General features: G+C 47.5%; 1 protein-coding gene across 1 annotated transcript in view; it reads left to right on the top strand.

Annotated features, from left to right (window-relative positions):
• Positions 1 to 15,186: 15,186 nt before the first annotated feature.
• CADM4 (cell adhesion molecule 4) overlaps positions 15,187 to 17,638 on the top strand; it is a 129,555-nt gene continuing 127,103 nt past the window's right edge. Inside the window, exon 1 of the mRNA XM_083754096.1 lies at positions 15,187 to 15,365. Coding sequence (XP_083610222.1) covers positions 15,278 to 15,365 — 88 coding nt within the window. The 5' untranslated portion in view covers positions 15,187 to 15,277. The remainder of the gene's footprint in view (positions 15,366 to 17,638) is intronic.

The raw sequence follows: 17,638 nt of genomic DNA, 5'->3' as shown, positions 1-17,638 counted from the left end.
TCTCATATGAGAATATAGAAAGCCATTGCAGTGTAATGGTCCGAATGTCGGGCGGTGCCCTGAGGGACATGGGTTCAAGTCCAGCCATAAAGCTCACTGGGTGCCCTTGGGTCAGCCATTGCCTCTCAGCCTAACCCACCTCACAAGGTTCGTTGTGGCGATTGAGGAGGGAGACCATGTGTGCCACCTTCAGCTTGGAGAGAGCGGTGTGATAGAAATGCAATAAAATAAAACAAACAGTTTGAAATCAAGAAAAATAAGTGACCTTCAGGATTCAGCAGTCTAGGAAATACTGATCTGTTGAATGACTCAAAGCTGTATTCAGACAGCCACAGAGCATGAATTTGACAAGCTTCGTAACCCAGTCAAGGACGCCAGGTTTATTTTATCCCGGGGTTTGGGGAATCTGTGGCCCTGGAGATGTTGACGGGGTCCAACTCCCATCAGCCCAAATTGCATGGCTAATGATCTGGGATGCTGGGAGTTGTAGTCTGGCAACGTCTGAAGCTTCCCTCATCCCTCTTTTATGCCATGACCTGAACAATTCACAGGACTGAAATGAACATGGATACTTCTTCTGCAGTGCATGATTATTTTTTTAAAAAGACTGTTATAGTTTCTTTTTTCCCAAAGACATGCCAGTTCACATTTAAATCGGAGACATAAGTTGTATTCTGAGTCATTGGGGCTTCATGCCTTTGATCATCCTGCACAGAGATTTTGGTCTCTGGTGCAGTATTTGCGTCCCTTAGAATCTCTGCTGTCAGATAATGGTTGCTGTTCACTCCCTTCAAAAACATCTAAGCAGTGGCTTCATTCCTTTTGTTTTTACCCTTCCCTTTTATGCCTTTTGGGTGCCTCCCCGCCCTTCCAAATTTCCAGATGTAACAAGTATGCAAGCTAAGATCATTTTAAGAAGAATAAATAACACCCGCATGTATTGAATGGGCGAGTAGAGCTGCTGTAGCGCATGGCATAAGTGCATAAGAAATGCCTGCTGGATCAGGCCAATGGCCCATCTTAGTCCAGCGTCCTGTTATCACAGTGGCCAGCCAGATGTTTGTGGGAAACCTGCTAGCAGGACCCAGGAACAAGAGCAGCTCTCCCCTCCCATGGTTTCCAGCAGGTGGCAATCCGAAGCATTGCTGCCTCTGATCGTGGAGATCATGGCTAATAAGTCATTGATAGCTGTACCCTCTGCGATATTGTCCATGCACCTAAGATCATGCATCTTAAAAAGCAGAGACATCACCTTGCCAACAAAGGTCCGTATAGTTAAAGCTATGGTTTTCCCAGTAGTGATGTATGGAAGTGAGAGCTGGACCATAAAGAAGGCTGATCGCTGAAGAATTGATGCTTTTGAATTATGGTGCTGGAGGAGACTCTTGAGAGTCCCATGGACTGCAAGAAGATCAAACCTATCCATTCTTAAGGAAATCAGCCCTGGGTGCTCACTGGAAGGACAGATCCTGAAGCTGAGGCTCCAATACTTTGGCCACCTCATGAGAAGAGAAGACTCCCTGGAAAAGACCCTGACGTTGGGAAAGATTGAGGGCACAAGGAGAAGGGGACGGCAGAGGACGAGATGGTTGGATAGTGTTCTTAAAGCTACCAGCATGAGTTTGACCAAATTGTGGGAGGCAGTGGAAGACAGGAGTGCCTGGCGTGCTCTGGTCCATGGGGTCACGAAGAGTCGGACACGACTAAACGACTAAACAACAACACCACCTAAGATCATGACCTGCGAAATACTGCTCCCATCTGGATGTCCAGTTTTAGAAAGTACTTTTGGATGGCTATTGCTCAACGCCTTGACATTTACACCATAGGGTCCCTTCGGGGTTCTTTTGCCTCCCGTGGTATTTTAAGCGTTTGCACAAAACTACTCAATGAACTCATTCAGAGGCTTGTGGCGAGGTGTCTGTCACCAACATGTGGATAACATCCAAGTCTATTTCTCCTTTTCTTCACATTCAGGTGAAGCATTAGAAAATCCTTAATCAGACCCTGGCTGCAGTAATGAACTGGATGGGGGCCAATCAACTGAAGCTCAATCTGGGCAAGGTGGGAGCTTTTGTGAGCAGGTGGTTTGTTTGCCCAAAGGATTCTTAATTATTTTGTGCTAGCTAGCTAGGGCTGCTATCCCTCGGAAGTGAAGGCTCATAGCTTGCAGGAAGGGCTCCTCGCTCCATCTTTGTTGGTAGAGGTGCAATTGGCTTCTGTGGCGCAGTTGCAGCTGGTATACACACCTCTCTGAATAGAGAGGTTCTGGCCTTTTTTATCCATGATCTGGTAGCCTGCAGGTGTATGTGGAGCTCTCTTTTGAAGACTGGAAACTGCAGTTAGCACAGGATGCAGCTGCTCTATTGCTGTGCTGTGGTCATATTGCACCTGTGCACCACTGGCTCCCAGTCTGTTTCTGGGTCCAATTAAAGGTGTTGGTTTTGATCTTTAAACTTTCACAGCACAGCTCAGGACCAGAGTACCGTATTTAGAATCTTAGATCTTAGAATTATAGAGTTGGAACCCTCTGCAATGCAGGAATCTTTCCCAACATGGGGCTCAAACCCATGACCCCGAGATTAAGAATCTCATGCTCTACCAATTGAGCTATCCCTTGCATGACCAGATGTATGTACCCACCTGCACATGAAAAGGAAGGTCTCCTTATGGTGCTTGCCCTCCCCGGCTTCTCAGATGAGATGGTTTAAAAGAGGGAATGTCTTCTAAGTGTTGGCACCCAGATGTGGAACACTTTCCCTGATATCTGCCCAAGGAGCATAGGAAGCTGCCTTACCCCAAGTCTGACTGTTGGTCAATCTAGGTTAGCATTTTCTGCACTGATTGTGGTTGGTTCTCCAGGATTTCAGATGGTTCTCTCCCAACCTTACAAGGAGATGCCAGAGATTGAACCCACAACCTTCAGCATGCAAAGCAAATGTCCCAACATAAGATCAGGCCAAAGGCCCATTAGTTTAGCATCCTGTTCTCAAAGTGGTCAATCAGATGCCTGTAGGAAACCAGCTAGCAGGGCCTCAGCACAAGAGGACTCTCCCTTAGTGGGGTTTCAGAGGCATATTTCCTCCAACTGGGATAGCCATCATGGCTAGTAGCCTTTGAGCCATCACCCTTATAGTCAGATTGAGGTTGAATCCTGACAAAACAGAAGTACTGTTTTGGGGGGGACAGAGGCGGGTGGATGTGGAGGACTCCTTGATCCTGAATGGGGTAATTGTGCCTCTGAAGGACCAGGTGCGCAGCCTGGGAGTCATTTTGGACTCACAGCTGTCCATGGAGGCACAGGTCAATCCTATGTCCAAGGCAGCTGTCTACCAGCTCCATCTGATACGCAGGCTGAGACCCTACCTGCCTGCAGACTGTCTCGCCAGAGTGGTGCATGCTCTAGTTATCTCCCACTTGGACTACTGCAATGCGCTCTATGTGGGGCTACCTTTGAAGGTGACCTGGAAACTACAACTAATCCAGAATGCGGCAGCTAGACTGGTGACTGGCAGTGGCCGCCGAGACCATATAACACCGGTCCTGAAAGACCTACATTGGCTCCCAGTACGTTTCCAAGCTCAATTCAAAGTGATGGTGCTGATCTTTAAAGCCCTAAACAGCCTTAAAGGCCAGTAGACCAGAAGGAGCGTCTCCACCCCCATCGTTCTGCCTGGACACTGAGGTCCAGCGTGGAGAGCCTTCTGGCAGTTCCCTCACTGCGAGAAGCGAAGTTGCAGGGAACCAGGCAGAGGGCCTTCTCGGTAGTGGCGCCCGCCCTATGGAACGCCTTCCCATCAGATGTCAAAGAAATAAACAACTACGGTATCTGACTTTTAGAAGACATCTGAAGGCAGCCCTGTTTAGCGAAGCTGTTCATATTTGATGAATTTTTGTATTTTAATATTTTGTTGGAAGCTGCCCAGAGTGGCTGGAGAAACCCAGCCAGATGGGCAGAATATGTATGTATGTATGTATGTATGTATGTATGTATAAATTGTTGTTGTTGTTGTTGTTGCGCCTGTTAAAGACATTTTAATTTCCCCAAGCTTTATTTGTGCTGTTCTAATCTTGCTGTTTTATGCCGTTTAGCATGTTTATATGTTTGTACGTGTGTTCGTGTGCAAGTGATCAGAGATTAGTGGCATTAAAATATTGATAATAAATAAACAAAGGAGCACTCACTTTGTTTTACAGGGTCATGTGGTTGTTCTGGAATAAGTGATGACTCTCAGAAAAAAACGCAGCACAGGCCCTTGAGAGACACCCCACTTTGCCAAGGGCATAGGAGTTGTATCTGTCGTGCCACAAAGTGGGAACCTTCCTTGGTGGCGGCTGAGCCACGCAGGCGAATTCTAACAGGGACGCTGGGTGTGGTATGGTTAATTCTGACTCAGCAGAAGTAGTCTGGGAATGAATGGTGGTGCCCTGACCCGTGAAACAGGTTCTGGTGATGCAGGCTGTGTGCAAGTTTTCCTCTGAGCCCAGGATACCTGCCCTGTTCCCCTGCCGCTTTAACAAGCAGTGACTTGTCTCTTTGTTCAGAGCTCAGAGGTATGAAAGCCACTATAGAAAACCAGGCTCGGGCTCATTTAGAAACCTCCATTGATGGATTTTTTTCTCTCCCCCTCCCCCCCCCCACATCCTGTTTTGCAAAAATACACCACACCCCCTGGGTTCATTCACAAAACCTGGTTGATAAGAGCTGGACATTTCTGGGCGATCAGGATATCAGTTCGCTTTGTGAGAGCAAAAAGGACAATCTTAGTTGCTGAAAGAAATGCTGAGCTTGAACTCTGGCCCTGGCTCCCAACAATTTAATAAATAAAAGAACGAGGGTATGATTTTGGATGGTTGTTGCGCACAGCTCCCTTCTGTAAAAAAGCTGAGCCCTGCCATGCCTTTGAGAAGCTGCTTAAGCTTGTGTCCTTTTTCCAGCTGACCCACTAGGCATGACCTAGGTAGCAACAGTCACCACACCTTTACCACTCCTGACTGTTGCTTTTGCCACAATTGCAAACAACTGAGCACAGGGATGAGTGTGGGCTAAGAAGAAAAAAGGCCATGCACCTATACATTTTTTATTTGGGCACTGCTTAGTGTTTGACTGCAACAGAGGTGAGCAGCTTCAGCTGTCGGGGTGCAAGCAGATAATTTTCTCTTCTGCAGCTAAAAGCATCATCGCCGGCAAACAGGATGGAGCAGTGCAGCTGCATCTCACAAGCCCTTTTAGCTGCTCTAAACCCACAGTGTTCCTCTTATGGTTCCACATTCCCTGCACAGCAATGGATTCCCAGTGCTCTCCCATGTGTCTGACTCTCCAGTAACCTCTTGTGTGCTGTGTCATCACCAGCTAATAGCAGCCTCTGTTTCAAAGGAGCCGTTCCTGTGGCACAGCTGCAGTGCATTGCACAGAGGCTGGGCAAAGCAATGGGACCGGATCTATCTTCTGCCCACAAGTGCTCTAGATTACTACAGAGAACCCTTCAAAATAGGCAGAGGTACCAGGGTAGACATGGGGGGTGGGTTGGGGTTCTTGGCAGTCAAGCAGGACTACATGCAGATGAAAATTTGAAAGCTAATGGAATAATAATGATAATAATAACAAAATACTGTATATTTAAGGTCTGACATTGGGAAGGAGGGAGAACATGAAGGAGTAACGAAATTTAGGATATTCCCCCCCCTGCATCCCCTCCCTCTGTCTGGCGATAAGGTTGAAACAGATGAGTCATAAGACTCCTTGCAATGTTGTTATGGGACAAATTCATTTGTGGCCAAATACATGGATTTGTATTTGAGTCAAGCACACTCACATACCCTGCTGGAAGGTAGGAGAGACTGTAAGGTGCCTTTCCTTACGTACTCAAAGGTAGCAACTATAATTACTAACCCTCAGTCTGAATCTCTAAACAGTTTTGAAATACCAGATGGGGTTTATTTGGGGCTTCCTTTTAAGCTGTGAAATCTTGTTGGCCTGTACAAAGTAGCCAGAGGGACATAGGTAGGGTCAGTCCAGGCTAACCAAGAGGCTTAACCAACAACAGACACTCAAGTCTGTTCATTTAAGAATCAAGTTGGAGACATTCAGAAATGGGAAATAGCAAAACAAAACAAAACAAAGCAGAGAATCAAGTAGCTTACCTTTACATCAGTTGAAGTGGGTTGTAGCCCAAGAAAGCTTATGCGGCAGTAAATCTGTTAGGCTTTAAGATGCCACAACCACTCCATTGGAAACTATTGTTTTCCAAATCAATGAACCTTGTTTTTTTCCGCCTGTGACTGTCTTCGTTATACAATTGCCAGGGCAGAGGCTAGACTTGGCAGATGTCAGTTCCTGATGCCGACATTTCATTCCTGACCCCTGTTGCTTTGCTGCCAAAGTCTGTGGGCCAGAGACTTCCATCGCGGCTCAAATCCATCGTTATCTGGAAACTCTAAGCTCAGGAAAACTCCAGCGGTAACTGAGAACTGAACCTTGCACGTACCTATGAGAACAACTTCAGTCGGATGCTCCTTTGTACCTTTGTGTGTACACAGTGTTTGCATTTTCTGAGATTCACAGCAAGGGCATCTGCTGATCAATCAAAGTAAACCCCTTGTTGGTAGCAGACCCGGGTGTCACTGTGGATTACACAAGGATGCTTCAAAGAGCCAGGAGAGGGTTCAGGCAACCCAGTAATAACATTGAAAAAGGGGAAAAGGGAAAAAAGAAAAAGTTAACAAAAATTCCCCCAGCGCGTCAGATGATTCATTTTCCTTGAATGAAAACCGACTCACATTTCAAAGGAAGAGCTTATGAGAGCTGGCTGTGCTTGAAGGAGAACTCAGCAGAATAGACCAATAAACCAATGAGCAAAAGATTGGGGGAAATTCTGGGCCATGGGAAAGGTGACATTCATGGGTCCGTGCCACTTCCTACTCCTTTCACTGTGCAGTGGAACAGAGGGGAGCCGTGCTCTCTAAATGTCTGATAGCGGAACCACATTTTTTTCTCAATTAAAAGTGGAGGCAGGTATCATAGCTCAGCCGGCAGAGCATGGGCTTTGCATCCCGAAGGTCCAGGTTCAATCCCTGGCATCTTTGAGATGTGGAAAGGCTTCAGTCTGATCTCTTGATGATCCTCCAGATATTTTGGACCATACTCCACATCAGCCACAGCCTGCATTGCCTGCGGTCACAGATGATGGGAGTTGTAGTCTAGATAGAATATCTAGAGCATGGATTCCCAAACAAACCACTGGTGGTCCTCAAGCTTTATTCACGTGGTCTATGCAATGTCTGTGAAAAACATTTACTTTTAAATAGTTTTTTTTTTTAAAAAAATCTTATATTGCATTTTATTGTATTCTATTCCATAGAATTCAATTTGTAGTACAATATAATGCAATATAAGAAAACCAAAAACTATTTAAAAGCAGCAGAAGAAGAGGAGTTTGGATTTGATATCCCACTTTATCACTACCCGAAGGAGTCTCAAAGTGGCTAACATTTTCCTTTCCCTTCCTCCCCCACAACAAACACTCTGTGAGGTGAGTGAGGCTGAGAGACTTCAAAGAAGTGTGTCTAGCCCAAGGTCACCCAGCAGCTGCATGTGGAGGAGCGGGGAATCGAACCCAGTTCACCAGATTACGAGTCCACCGCTCTTAACCACTACACCACACTGGCTCTCAGCATCTAGCACTTTGCATTACTTCATGGAGGAGAGGGCTATCGAAGGCTACTAACCAGGGCTTTTTTTCAGTCAGAGCTCATAGGAGCTCAGCTCTGGCACTTTTCAGGTGGGCACTGTTGCCATTTGAAGACAACAAGGGAGAAGTTCATGGTGAGCTCCGGCACCTCTTTTTCAAGAAAAATAGCAGTACTGCTGGCCATGCAGGCTGTTCTCTGTCTCCACAGTTGGGATCACTTCTGAATACTTCTGAATATCAGCTGCTGGAAGCCACAGGAGGGGAAACGGCTCTTCTGCATGGATCTTGCTTGTGGACTGCCTACACACATCTGGTTGGCCGCTGTGAGAACAGGATGCTGGACTTGATGGGCCATTGGCCTGAACCAGCAGGTTCTTCTTATATTCTTATTAAAACTGTGATAACAGGTAGAAGAATCATGAAGGGGTCTGCCGAGTTCCTCAGCAATTTTCCAGTGGTCCATGGGTGGGAATGGGAACCACTGGTCCTAGAGTATATGTAAATATAATATAAATATGATATAAATTAGTGTGTGGTTAAATAATACAGCAGCAGTGAGACTTCCTGGATTGGGGAAAGCAGGTGTAGACAATATTGAATCACATGGACCAGTGGTGTGACTCAGTAGATAGCTGTTTCCTAAGTTCCATTGTTGTGCCCGGAAAGGTTTACTTGTAGACTGCACAAAAATAAGAACTGTCTACCTTTTGTTTTGAACACGCACATCTTCTGCATACTTCACCTGAGGTGGTTTTGCTCTGCTCTCCTCAACAAGAATGGTTGAGGCAATCTTGTTGCAGAGACAGAGCTATGGGGTTGGATTGCCCAACCTCAAGTGAAGACTGACTGGAAGGAGGTCAGGCAGTGACTCATGCAGAGATATGGCCGGCAGCCTCCCCGAGAGCAAGTCATCAAGCTGCACCTTTTGCATCGGCAATGAATGATCAGTCCATTTCCATCTGATACAGAGGGTGTAATTGCTCAGTCCCAGCAGAGGCTGAGTGGAAGACAGCAGGCCCAGGAGCACTGACTCTGTCAGAGACAGAAGGTGCAAATTTACTTAATTAGTAATTTGAATTCTCCCACCATCCAGTTTGAGAATTACTAATAGTGCAGTTTGCAAGGGTTCCTCTGCTTGCTCGATTGCTGCCGCCCCCCTAGGGTCTGGCCCAGCAATTTGGGATCTCCTGATTCTCATTCTGCTCTGCCTAACATCTGAAAAGGGAAGGAGAAGAAGCCTAAAGTGGGAAGAAAAAACCCTCTTGTGGTGAGTCTTTACCACTAAAAGGGAATAGGTTCCCCACAGATGGTTACTATTCCGACAATTTATCCACTTCTTAAAGATCAGATATGCCTAGCAGAATGCATCTTGTTTATTGAGATTGCTAGCATAAGTCCCTATTTCCCCTGCCCCCTTTCTATGTAGCTTGGATCACTTGCATGAGTAATCTTAGTTTGCTGTATAAGCACCATTTTGGGGTACTCTGGATATCTTCATATAACACAGCATAGTAGCCTGATAGGTTGGTGGTCAGAGGCAGAATTTACAATGGCCAGTTGAGATGGGAAATTCTGGCAACTGCACATAGGTCGAGTCTCTCTCTGGCTTCTGGAGAGTGGCGATACCTATTTCACCCGTATCTGGCAGCTTTCATCCATGTTTCTCCCTGATTCGCTGCTTCCTGTTTGTAAATTACTGCATTTTGTGGCTTTAAAAATTGCAGAAGGTTTAGTGCTCTGTTATTACGAATGCAAGCCACCTTGAAAGCAGGGTTGCGGATTTAAAAACTACTAACAAAAATATACGCAAGCAGGGGCATCTGTTTTTCTTTCTGAGTGCTGCTCTCTTAGGACCCTGCAATTAAAAAACCCCAAAACAATTTATGGGATAGGTGCAGGCTGGATCACTTCTACTTTGCAATGTGTTTGTGAGTAGTGGTGAGGAAAAGGCCTCGAGAGGCCATGGAGATGCCCTGGTTTCGAATTCTGCTCCACAGCCACTCTTCGTGGGGTGCTGCTTGCTTATGAAAGGTCTGAGTGGGCCTATGGTTGCCAACTGACCAGGAAAAAAGCAACAACTAGCCTTGCCTGATCCTGCGCCTTCAGCAACAGCTTGATCTGCAGAAATTAGCAGGTGAGGCTCAGCATTATCACTTGCTGCTGTCCAAGCTGTTGTTCAAGGCCCAGGAGCAGAGGATGGTAATGAAGCTGGCATCCCTGTCATCAGGTTATTCTTCCTATTCATGCCAGCTGGTCCAGACTTTGGCAGGTGTCGCTGTAGCTTCGCCATCTTTCTTAAAAGTGCCAGAGCAAGCGCTCCAGCTTCTCTCCATCATGCGTAACCTTTTGCTTGCTCTGGTGTCTGCTGTATAGACTATCACATTTCCCTGTCTGGCTGTTTAGTTAGTTTGGGCCAATTTAATCTCCCCTCATAACTCAGGCCCTGCAGCCCTTCTGATGTGTGAAGTGCCTTCGGTTCATCTCTGCCTTTCTGCTCCATTGCCCAGTTCAATTTGGTCGCTCCTTGCCCTCCTCATCCTCCTTGCTTGTCTCAGCATAAGTGTACACTCTTGTTAACCTTTCTCCTCCGCTCCGCGAGGATAAGATCGCGGCCTGGAAGTTTCCCTCCTTTTCCTTTATTGGGTTGCCTGCTCAAGGTATCCTGACAAACAGTTTCCTGCATTTCCTTTCCTTCTGACCCCACTGTTTTCACACACACACACACACACCCCGTGTATACACACGTGGAACCGGGGCTGGGAGAGAAATCCAGTTCATGCTTAAATGCAAGCCAGCTTAATTCACAGCATGCAAAATGAAACACAGGCATCCATTGAAATTCGTACATCTTTGAATTTTGCAGGTCTCCAGGCAAGTCATGAAAATAATATATTCCAAAAAAGCCTTAAATCAGGGGGAAGTTCCTTAGCCATGTGGTCAAGAATATGTGTCATCGCTGCTCTTGATTTCTCAGGGTGGAGGATATCTTCAGACTTTAAACTTTAAAACTGGATGTAAAGTGATGCCAAGACAACTCAGCCCATCTCTTAAGCCAGAGGTTTCAAGGGTACCTACTCAGCCTGCTGCTCAGGTGTTAACTCTCAGTGGGCAATTCCAAGGTCCCCACTGCTCTTTATTCATATGGTTCCTTATCTTTCAACTGAACTTGGATCTGATAGCCCTTCCAGTAGAGGAATGTCCTCTGTCAGGTGGGACACATGGCCACCCTGCTTCCACAAGTCTGCATTGCTCTCCTTGCCCAGCAATCTGCACCTCTTAATTGAATTTTGTATAAGAAGTGCTAATGGCTCCATCCATCTTTTCTGCCTTGACAAAGTGCCCACAATGGATGAGGGCCAGCAATTCTAACCGGTCTCCCACCTACTTTTGTCTTAATGTTATATCCCAGTTTGTCAAAAGATTCATAGTGCCAGGTTAGGGATATAACATGTATGTAAAGGAGAGCATCTGGGTTCTCTGGAGCTTGGGAACTCATTCTGTGAACTTGAGCTCATTGGAAGCACCAAGAAATCTTGGTCTTGTTTGCTTGTCACTTCAAACCATAATTATTTTGGCACCACAGGGAAACAACAAGGGAATAAGCACTAAATGAAGGTCTGCATCATGAAGGGGGGGGGATAAAAATCTGCATTGGGATCTGTTGCTCTATGGATCCTGCCACCTGAGGCAGTTGCCTTGCCTTGCCCTGTAAATGGGCTGGCCCTGAGTTGTGACAGCATTAGGCTAAGCCAGTTTCCAAACCCAGAATCATGGTTTGTCTCTCTCCAAACAAACCATGAGCGGTAAGCCAAGAACAGCTTGTGGTTGCTTTGGAGAGAGACAAACTATGATCCCAGCTAAACCATGGCTTAGGTTTGCGTAGTGTAGCAATACATCAGGAATGGAGGAATATTTTTTTCTCTGTGTGCACTAGCTTCTGGTGTGTTCACATTTATACCATAGTTAAGACCAGGGATGCGGGTGGCTCTGTGGTCTAAACCACTGAGCCTCTTGGCCTTGCTTATCAGAAGGTCGGTGGTTCGAATCCCTGTGATGGGGCGTGCTTCCATTGCTCTGTCCCAGTTCCTGCCAACTTAGCAGTTCGAAAGCACGCCAGTGCAAGTATATAAATAGGTGTCGCTGCGGCGGGAAGGTAAATGGTGTTTCCGTGCACTCTGGTTTCTGTCACAGTGTCCTGTTGTGCCAGAAGCAGTTTAGTCATGCTGTCTGTCTGTGGACAAAGGCCAGCTCCCTCGGCCTGAAAGTGAGATGAGCGCCACAACCCCATAGTCCCCCTTGACTGGACTTAACCGTCCAGGGGTCCTTTACCTTTTACTTTTTACCATAGTTAAGTATAACTGTGGTTTAGAGCGATGTTTGAGCTAGTCCCGGTGATTTGGTGGTGCAGGTCAGTGTTGGAGTTTAAACATGTAATATTTCCCACTTCTGAGCTGTATTTATTTTGCTCTTATACCTTAGTAGGCTTGTGTATACTGTTCTTGGGTGGTTATTTTATATTTGTCCACAGTCTCCTGGGCTAGGCAAGCTGCTGCTGCTTTCTTCTTTTTAAAGTGTAAAAATGTGTTTTGTTTTGAACCATAGGTGCAACATCCTTGTCTGAGGACTTACCCCCCGTCACCTGGTGCAAGGTAAAGCAGTACTTTCCAGACCGTACATCTGAGCACATAATTGCTTCCCTTCCAAGCTGCAATAACAGTTTAACAACCAAGAGGAAGAGCTTTTACTGCTGAAGCATTAAATGTTTTTTGCCTAATGATTGAAAATAGTAAAATCCTAGCCTCTGATGGTTAAGGCAGCATTAAAGGGGAATAATAAGGGCTGGCATTTAGACAGGGCCTTTCATCTTAGAGGATCAGTTGTAACCTACATATAGATGGAGGGGCTTTTATCCATTCATTCAGGGCCAGCGTCTCCGGTGGAGTTTTTCCCCAAGTGCCAAGCCACTAGGGGGCGCAACACATCCATTCAGGGTCATAAACACAAATATACACCTCCCACTCCTTTCTGTAATAGGGGGTAATTTGGTGGTTACCTGCAGAATAGTTCCAGTGGTGCAGCTAGATGGTTTTTTGAGTCTGGACTTAATGGTCTTAGAGGGGGCACTTACCCAGCACTCCACTTCTGCTTAACTTTAAGGGCAGGTGTCTGCCCCACTCCACTTCTAGTGTGGGTTTACAGCAAGATTGGTGCACATGTTTTGTAGAATTTGCTACCTGCTTAGATTGTAACTTTGCTGTCCGAGGCAGCATATCACTCCTGTTTCATAAAATATACCAAGTGTTCTTTATTCCTCTGCATGAGAGCTTCTTGTGGTCATAAGGTTAAGGGTTGACATACATCCATAATGAGCACATGTCATAACTCCAGCAAAAAGATCCTAAAACCTCTTGGCAGTGTGTATATGAACAAACAGGAGTGCTGGCTGCACACCTGTGAGTCCAGGTGCACACTGGCAACAATGGAAGATGGCACAACCTTCCCCTAATACTCAAACCAATGGAACAAGAAAGGAGATTCTATTGAACATCAGGAAGAACTTTCTGACAGTATGCGCTGTTCGGCAGTGGAACGAGCTCCATTGGGAGGTTGTAGACTCTTCTTCATTGAAGGTTTTAAAGCAGAGGTTGGATGGCCATCAGTCATAGATGCTCTAGCTGAGATTCCTGCATTGCAGGGGGTTGGACCAGATGACCCTTGGGGTCCCTTCCGACTCTAAGATTCTGTGATTCCTTTTCATTTTGCTGATTGCAGCCCTGGCCCATATGCCCTAAGCTCTTGCCCTGACAATAGCTTTCTCCCCAGTGCTCAAGACACAGAAATCAAACAGTCAGGTCAAGATGAACCTTTTTGGTCCAGGCCTCTGCAGAGTGTACCCTTCTATTTGACCAAAGAGAAAATGAAAAGTGAATGTTAATGTATTGCATTGTTTAATTGAATGGAGCTGTTTGTGACCCACCCTGGGACTGCATGGTGAAGAGAGGTTCATAAACGCCAATAAATATTTATTTTAGATAGTTTATATTCCCACTCATCCGCAGTAAACACCAAACAAGAGCAATATCATTCAAATCGGCTTGCAACATTTTAAAAGAATAAAATGCCCTAACCAAGGATGCAACAATATTATATTTTAACCGCTGTGTGGGGCACAATTAAGCTTTCTGTTGTTGCCTCAGTCAGCGAAATTTGAGCTGGCGCTGGTATATCAGATCTCTGGTATATCAGATCTCTGATATTTTAAAAAAGAGAAAAGGAAAGATGGGATCTGAAAATCTGTCCTGTGTGCAGAGTCATGGATGTATACATTTAAAGCACATACAAAGCATGCGCACAAACCCCAAGAATCATGGGAATTGCAGTTCCTTTGGGGTGCTGGGAACTCTGTGAGTTGTAAGCTAAGTTCCCCTTATTACTTGGAGGAAGTGAGAGGAGTTGAATTGTGCGCATCCTAGCCACACTTTAGGGTGCAGGAAGCTGACCTTGAGGAGGCAGAACTCCTTTCACGCTCCAAGGCAGACGTACCTGCTACAGCATCTTCTCATTTTGAAGGATCCTGGATCAAATGCGAGAACTGCTTTTCGCTTTCTCATCGGTCAAATGGAAGGGTATAACTTTGCTCTCAGTTCTGTCTGTAGATTGCTTAATGGAGCTGCGGATTGTTAAGAGCGGCCCACCAAATGTGCCGTGGATGTGATTAGTAGATACCGAGTTTCCTTCCATTGAAATACAGCACAATACATTTTGAATGGTTGGTATGGAGCGGTGATGTGAATGCACGGGCAAAAAAAGCCATTAGCTTTGCATTTTGGCAGAAAAAATGATTTTCTTTTAAAGAGGCCTCACCAAGAATTACACATTCTGTAATAATGAAAAGGCTGTTTGCAGGAGCTGTTTCCTTTGCATAATGCGCATATGTATAATACATATGCTTTTCAGTGCATATTTCACAATTCCTCGCAGCATTAATGCTTGCATATTTTAGGGGGCTCAATTCTTTACCAATCTTGTGACTTGAAATAACTTACAGTAATAACATGATTACTGCTTTAATAATTTTGTTACGTTCACCGTTAAGAGGATTACTATTTTGGTTTGTGGTGGGTTTTTTTCCAATTCGCCGGCAGCTTTGGGGTGGCGCACAGCTACAGAACACTGTGCATAATAAAGAATAATATTTTTTTTGTTTTTCATTTTTTATTTGCAAAGGAGCATTTGCTGCCCTGGACAGCCCCAACCTTCCTCTCTGCTAGGTGCTGATGAACTTCAGGGGGAGAGCAGGAGCGCGGGTGTTGTTTTTCCTGGAGTGGGCGGTGCCAAAAGGCGGCGCCGCCCCTTCCCCGGAAAGCCCCTCCTCCCCGCTCTCCCTCCCTCCCTCTCCCGCATGGGAGTTGTAAACAGTTGCCTCCCCCTTCTCTGGGCAGGCCCCGCCCCCTCCCGCCGCGGGCCGGCCCCCCTCGCCGCATCTCATTAGCATAGATTAACGCTGGGGGAGCTCGAGTGCAGGTGCAGAGCCGGCGAGAGGGAGAAAGAGAGAGAGAGAAAGAGACCGGAGGGGAAGCGGCAGGATGCGATCGGCAGGGAGCGGCGGCGGCGGCAGGCACTCGCCTTTGGTGGCCGCGGCTGGGATTTTACTGCTGTGCGTTGCTGGCAGAGGTAAGCGCGGAGGAGACGCGGAGATCGGCGGGGGGGGGGTCAATCTACCCCCCTTCTCTCTATCTTTCTCTCTCTCTCTCCCTCCACCCCCCCGGCAGCTTCTTTATCCCACCCCCTCCCGGGCTGCTGTGGGCGATTCTGCGCTGGCATTGCCCGCTTGTCCTCTACGCGTTGGAAGCGCTCCTGCAGCGAGCGAGGAAGGAAAGCGCCGGCTGCGCGCAAAGGAGGAACCGCGGAGAGCGCGGGGCAGCAGGGCGGGGGCGGGGAGAGCAGGAGAGACCCCCGCTGCCTGCGCACGGACCCACCGGGTCATCCCCGGCCCGCTTGGGAGGCTGCCCTCCCGGCGCCGGTCTCTCTTACCCCTCCCTGCAGCCTTCCCGGGCTGCCCCGTGTCGCCACTCCGAGGGGTGAAGCTGGCAGGCAAGGCGGGCAGCTGCCTGGTCTTCTTTCCCCATTGGGGGGGGGGCGCTTCCCGGAGGGACCGCGGCCCTGGCGGAGGGAAGGAGGGAGGGCAACCTCTGCGCACTGTAGGGTTTCAACTCCCCCCCCCCCCGCCTTCGCAACCCGCATTGTGTGACCCTAATATTCGCCGCGGCTGCTGCAGCAAAGGGGTGTGTGGATAGGGGGAAACAATGGCATGGTTCCCACCCGCCCCCTTTTTCTTGTCACTGCAGTGGTGGTGGTTGCCGGGCTTTGTTAGAGGGCGCTTTTTGTGTGTGCCCCCCACTTTATCCTTCGACCTGTGGGCACATTGGGGCACCCCCTTTTCTGCATGCTCTCTCCCTCGTAGTACCTTTCTTCTTCTCCTTTTTTTTTTAAGCTGGGTGTCGCCTAGGGCAAAGGCTGTGCCCTGGAAGGTTAGGCACCGGTGCCCCGTCAACTTCAAAATTGGATTGCAGGGAGGTGGGGGGGCGAGACCTGCCTGCTTATGTCTTTGGGTGGGGTGGGATCCTTGCAGTTCCTTGACCTTTCTCTATCCCACCCCACCCCACCAACCGTGCAAAATAGTACATTTTCAAGCCCAGTGTCAGGAAAGGTTCCAGTTCCTTACACTGCCATTCTTGTGGCTTCGTTTTCGGCTTTTGCGTGCGTGTATTTACATTTTCGGTTGGTCTAACTTTTTAATCCCCTCCCCACCGGTGATCGCAGTTCTAAAAAAAGGGTATCCAGATAGCTACATCATCTCTTCTCCGCTCCCGCCCGCTTCCCACCTTCCTTCTCTCCCTCTCTCCCTCTCATCCTTTCATCCCAGCCTGTGCCTTGAGTTTGTAGAATAGAATATAAAACTGCCTGGCTGTATTCCCGTCGACCTCGGAGCGAAACCACATCCCTCCCTGCTTTTCTTTCATTGATTCATTCTCTCTCTCTCTGTGCTGAGAATCAAGATGGGCTGACAGTTGGCCTCCTCTCTATGCAAATCTTTCAAATTTTGTTTTGATGGGGGGGGGGGGAATTACAGGAACATGCACAAGTAAAAATGGCGGTCTCCAAACCCCCCACTCCCCAGTTTTCCAAATCCTGGGTATCCTTCAGTTCCCATCTGATGCAGTTAGTGTTGGGGTGGCAGTGGGTGGGTGAGTGGCAGGAAGTGACTGGAAAGAGAACAAAGCCGTTCGGAATAGGATTTAGCATTACCAAGAGGAAACAAAGAAGAAACAAACTAAGTACCGTTTGGTCCCTTTGACAGACCAGCTAGGCTGAAACTAAAACAACAGAATCTGAGCAGGCTGGCATTCCATGGACTCCCGAAGCTCAACTGGCTTCTGGATCCAGTTTTGTGTGTGTGAGGCAGGGAATGAGCTTCCGCCTCTGCCTCCCACCTTGACATGGGCAGAATTCCTTGAGAAGGTCAAAATTCCAAGCCTCCTTTTGCGGCTCGCTGAGGAGGGCAGAGTGCTGAACTTTACTTGCCAGCGGCTGGCACCTCCATCAATCAGCCTCTCTTTGGAGAGGTCAGTCTGTGGATGCTCAGGCAAAAGTTCCAGCATGGCTCCCAGCCTGCAGGCCTGTCAGGTGTGCATCTCCCTAGTGGCGTTGTGTGATCCTTCCGTGCAAGCTGTCCACCTCTCCGTCCTTCACTGCTCAAGGATGCAATTATAAGGCAGGCGAGTGAAGGTTTGGGATGATGAATTAAGCGTGGCGTTGTGCACATGGGGCTTTCTTTGTGTGGGCCTGCATGAGTGCCATTTCCATGCCTTTCATCTTTGCTTCTCTGAGCTGGTCCTCTGTACACTTTCCCTATTGGGAAATGCTTCTTCCTCTGCCCCCCCCCA

The sequence above is a fragment of the Podarcis gaigeae genome, assembly GCF_964106915.1.
Source record: "Podarcis gaigeae genome assembly, chromosome: 8".
NCBI lineage: Eukaryota > Metazoa > Chordata > Lepidosauria > Squamata > Lacertidae > Podarcis > Podarcis gaigeae.
Note: the sequence above shows the minus strand (reverse complement) of the source record. Positions and strands in the feature narration are given on the sequence as shown.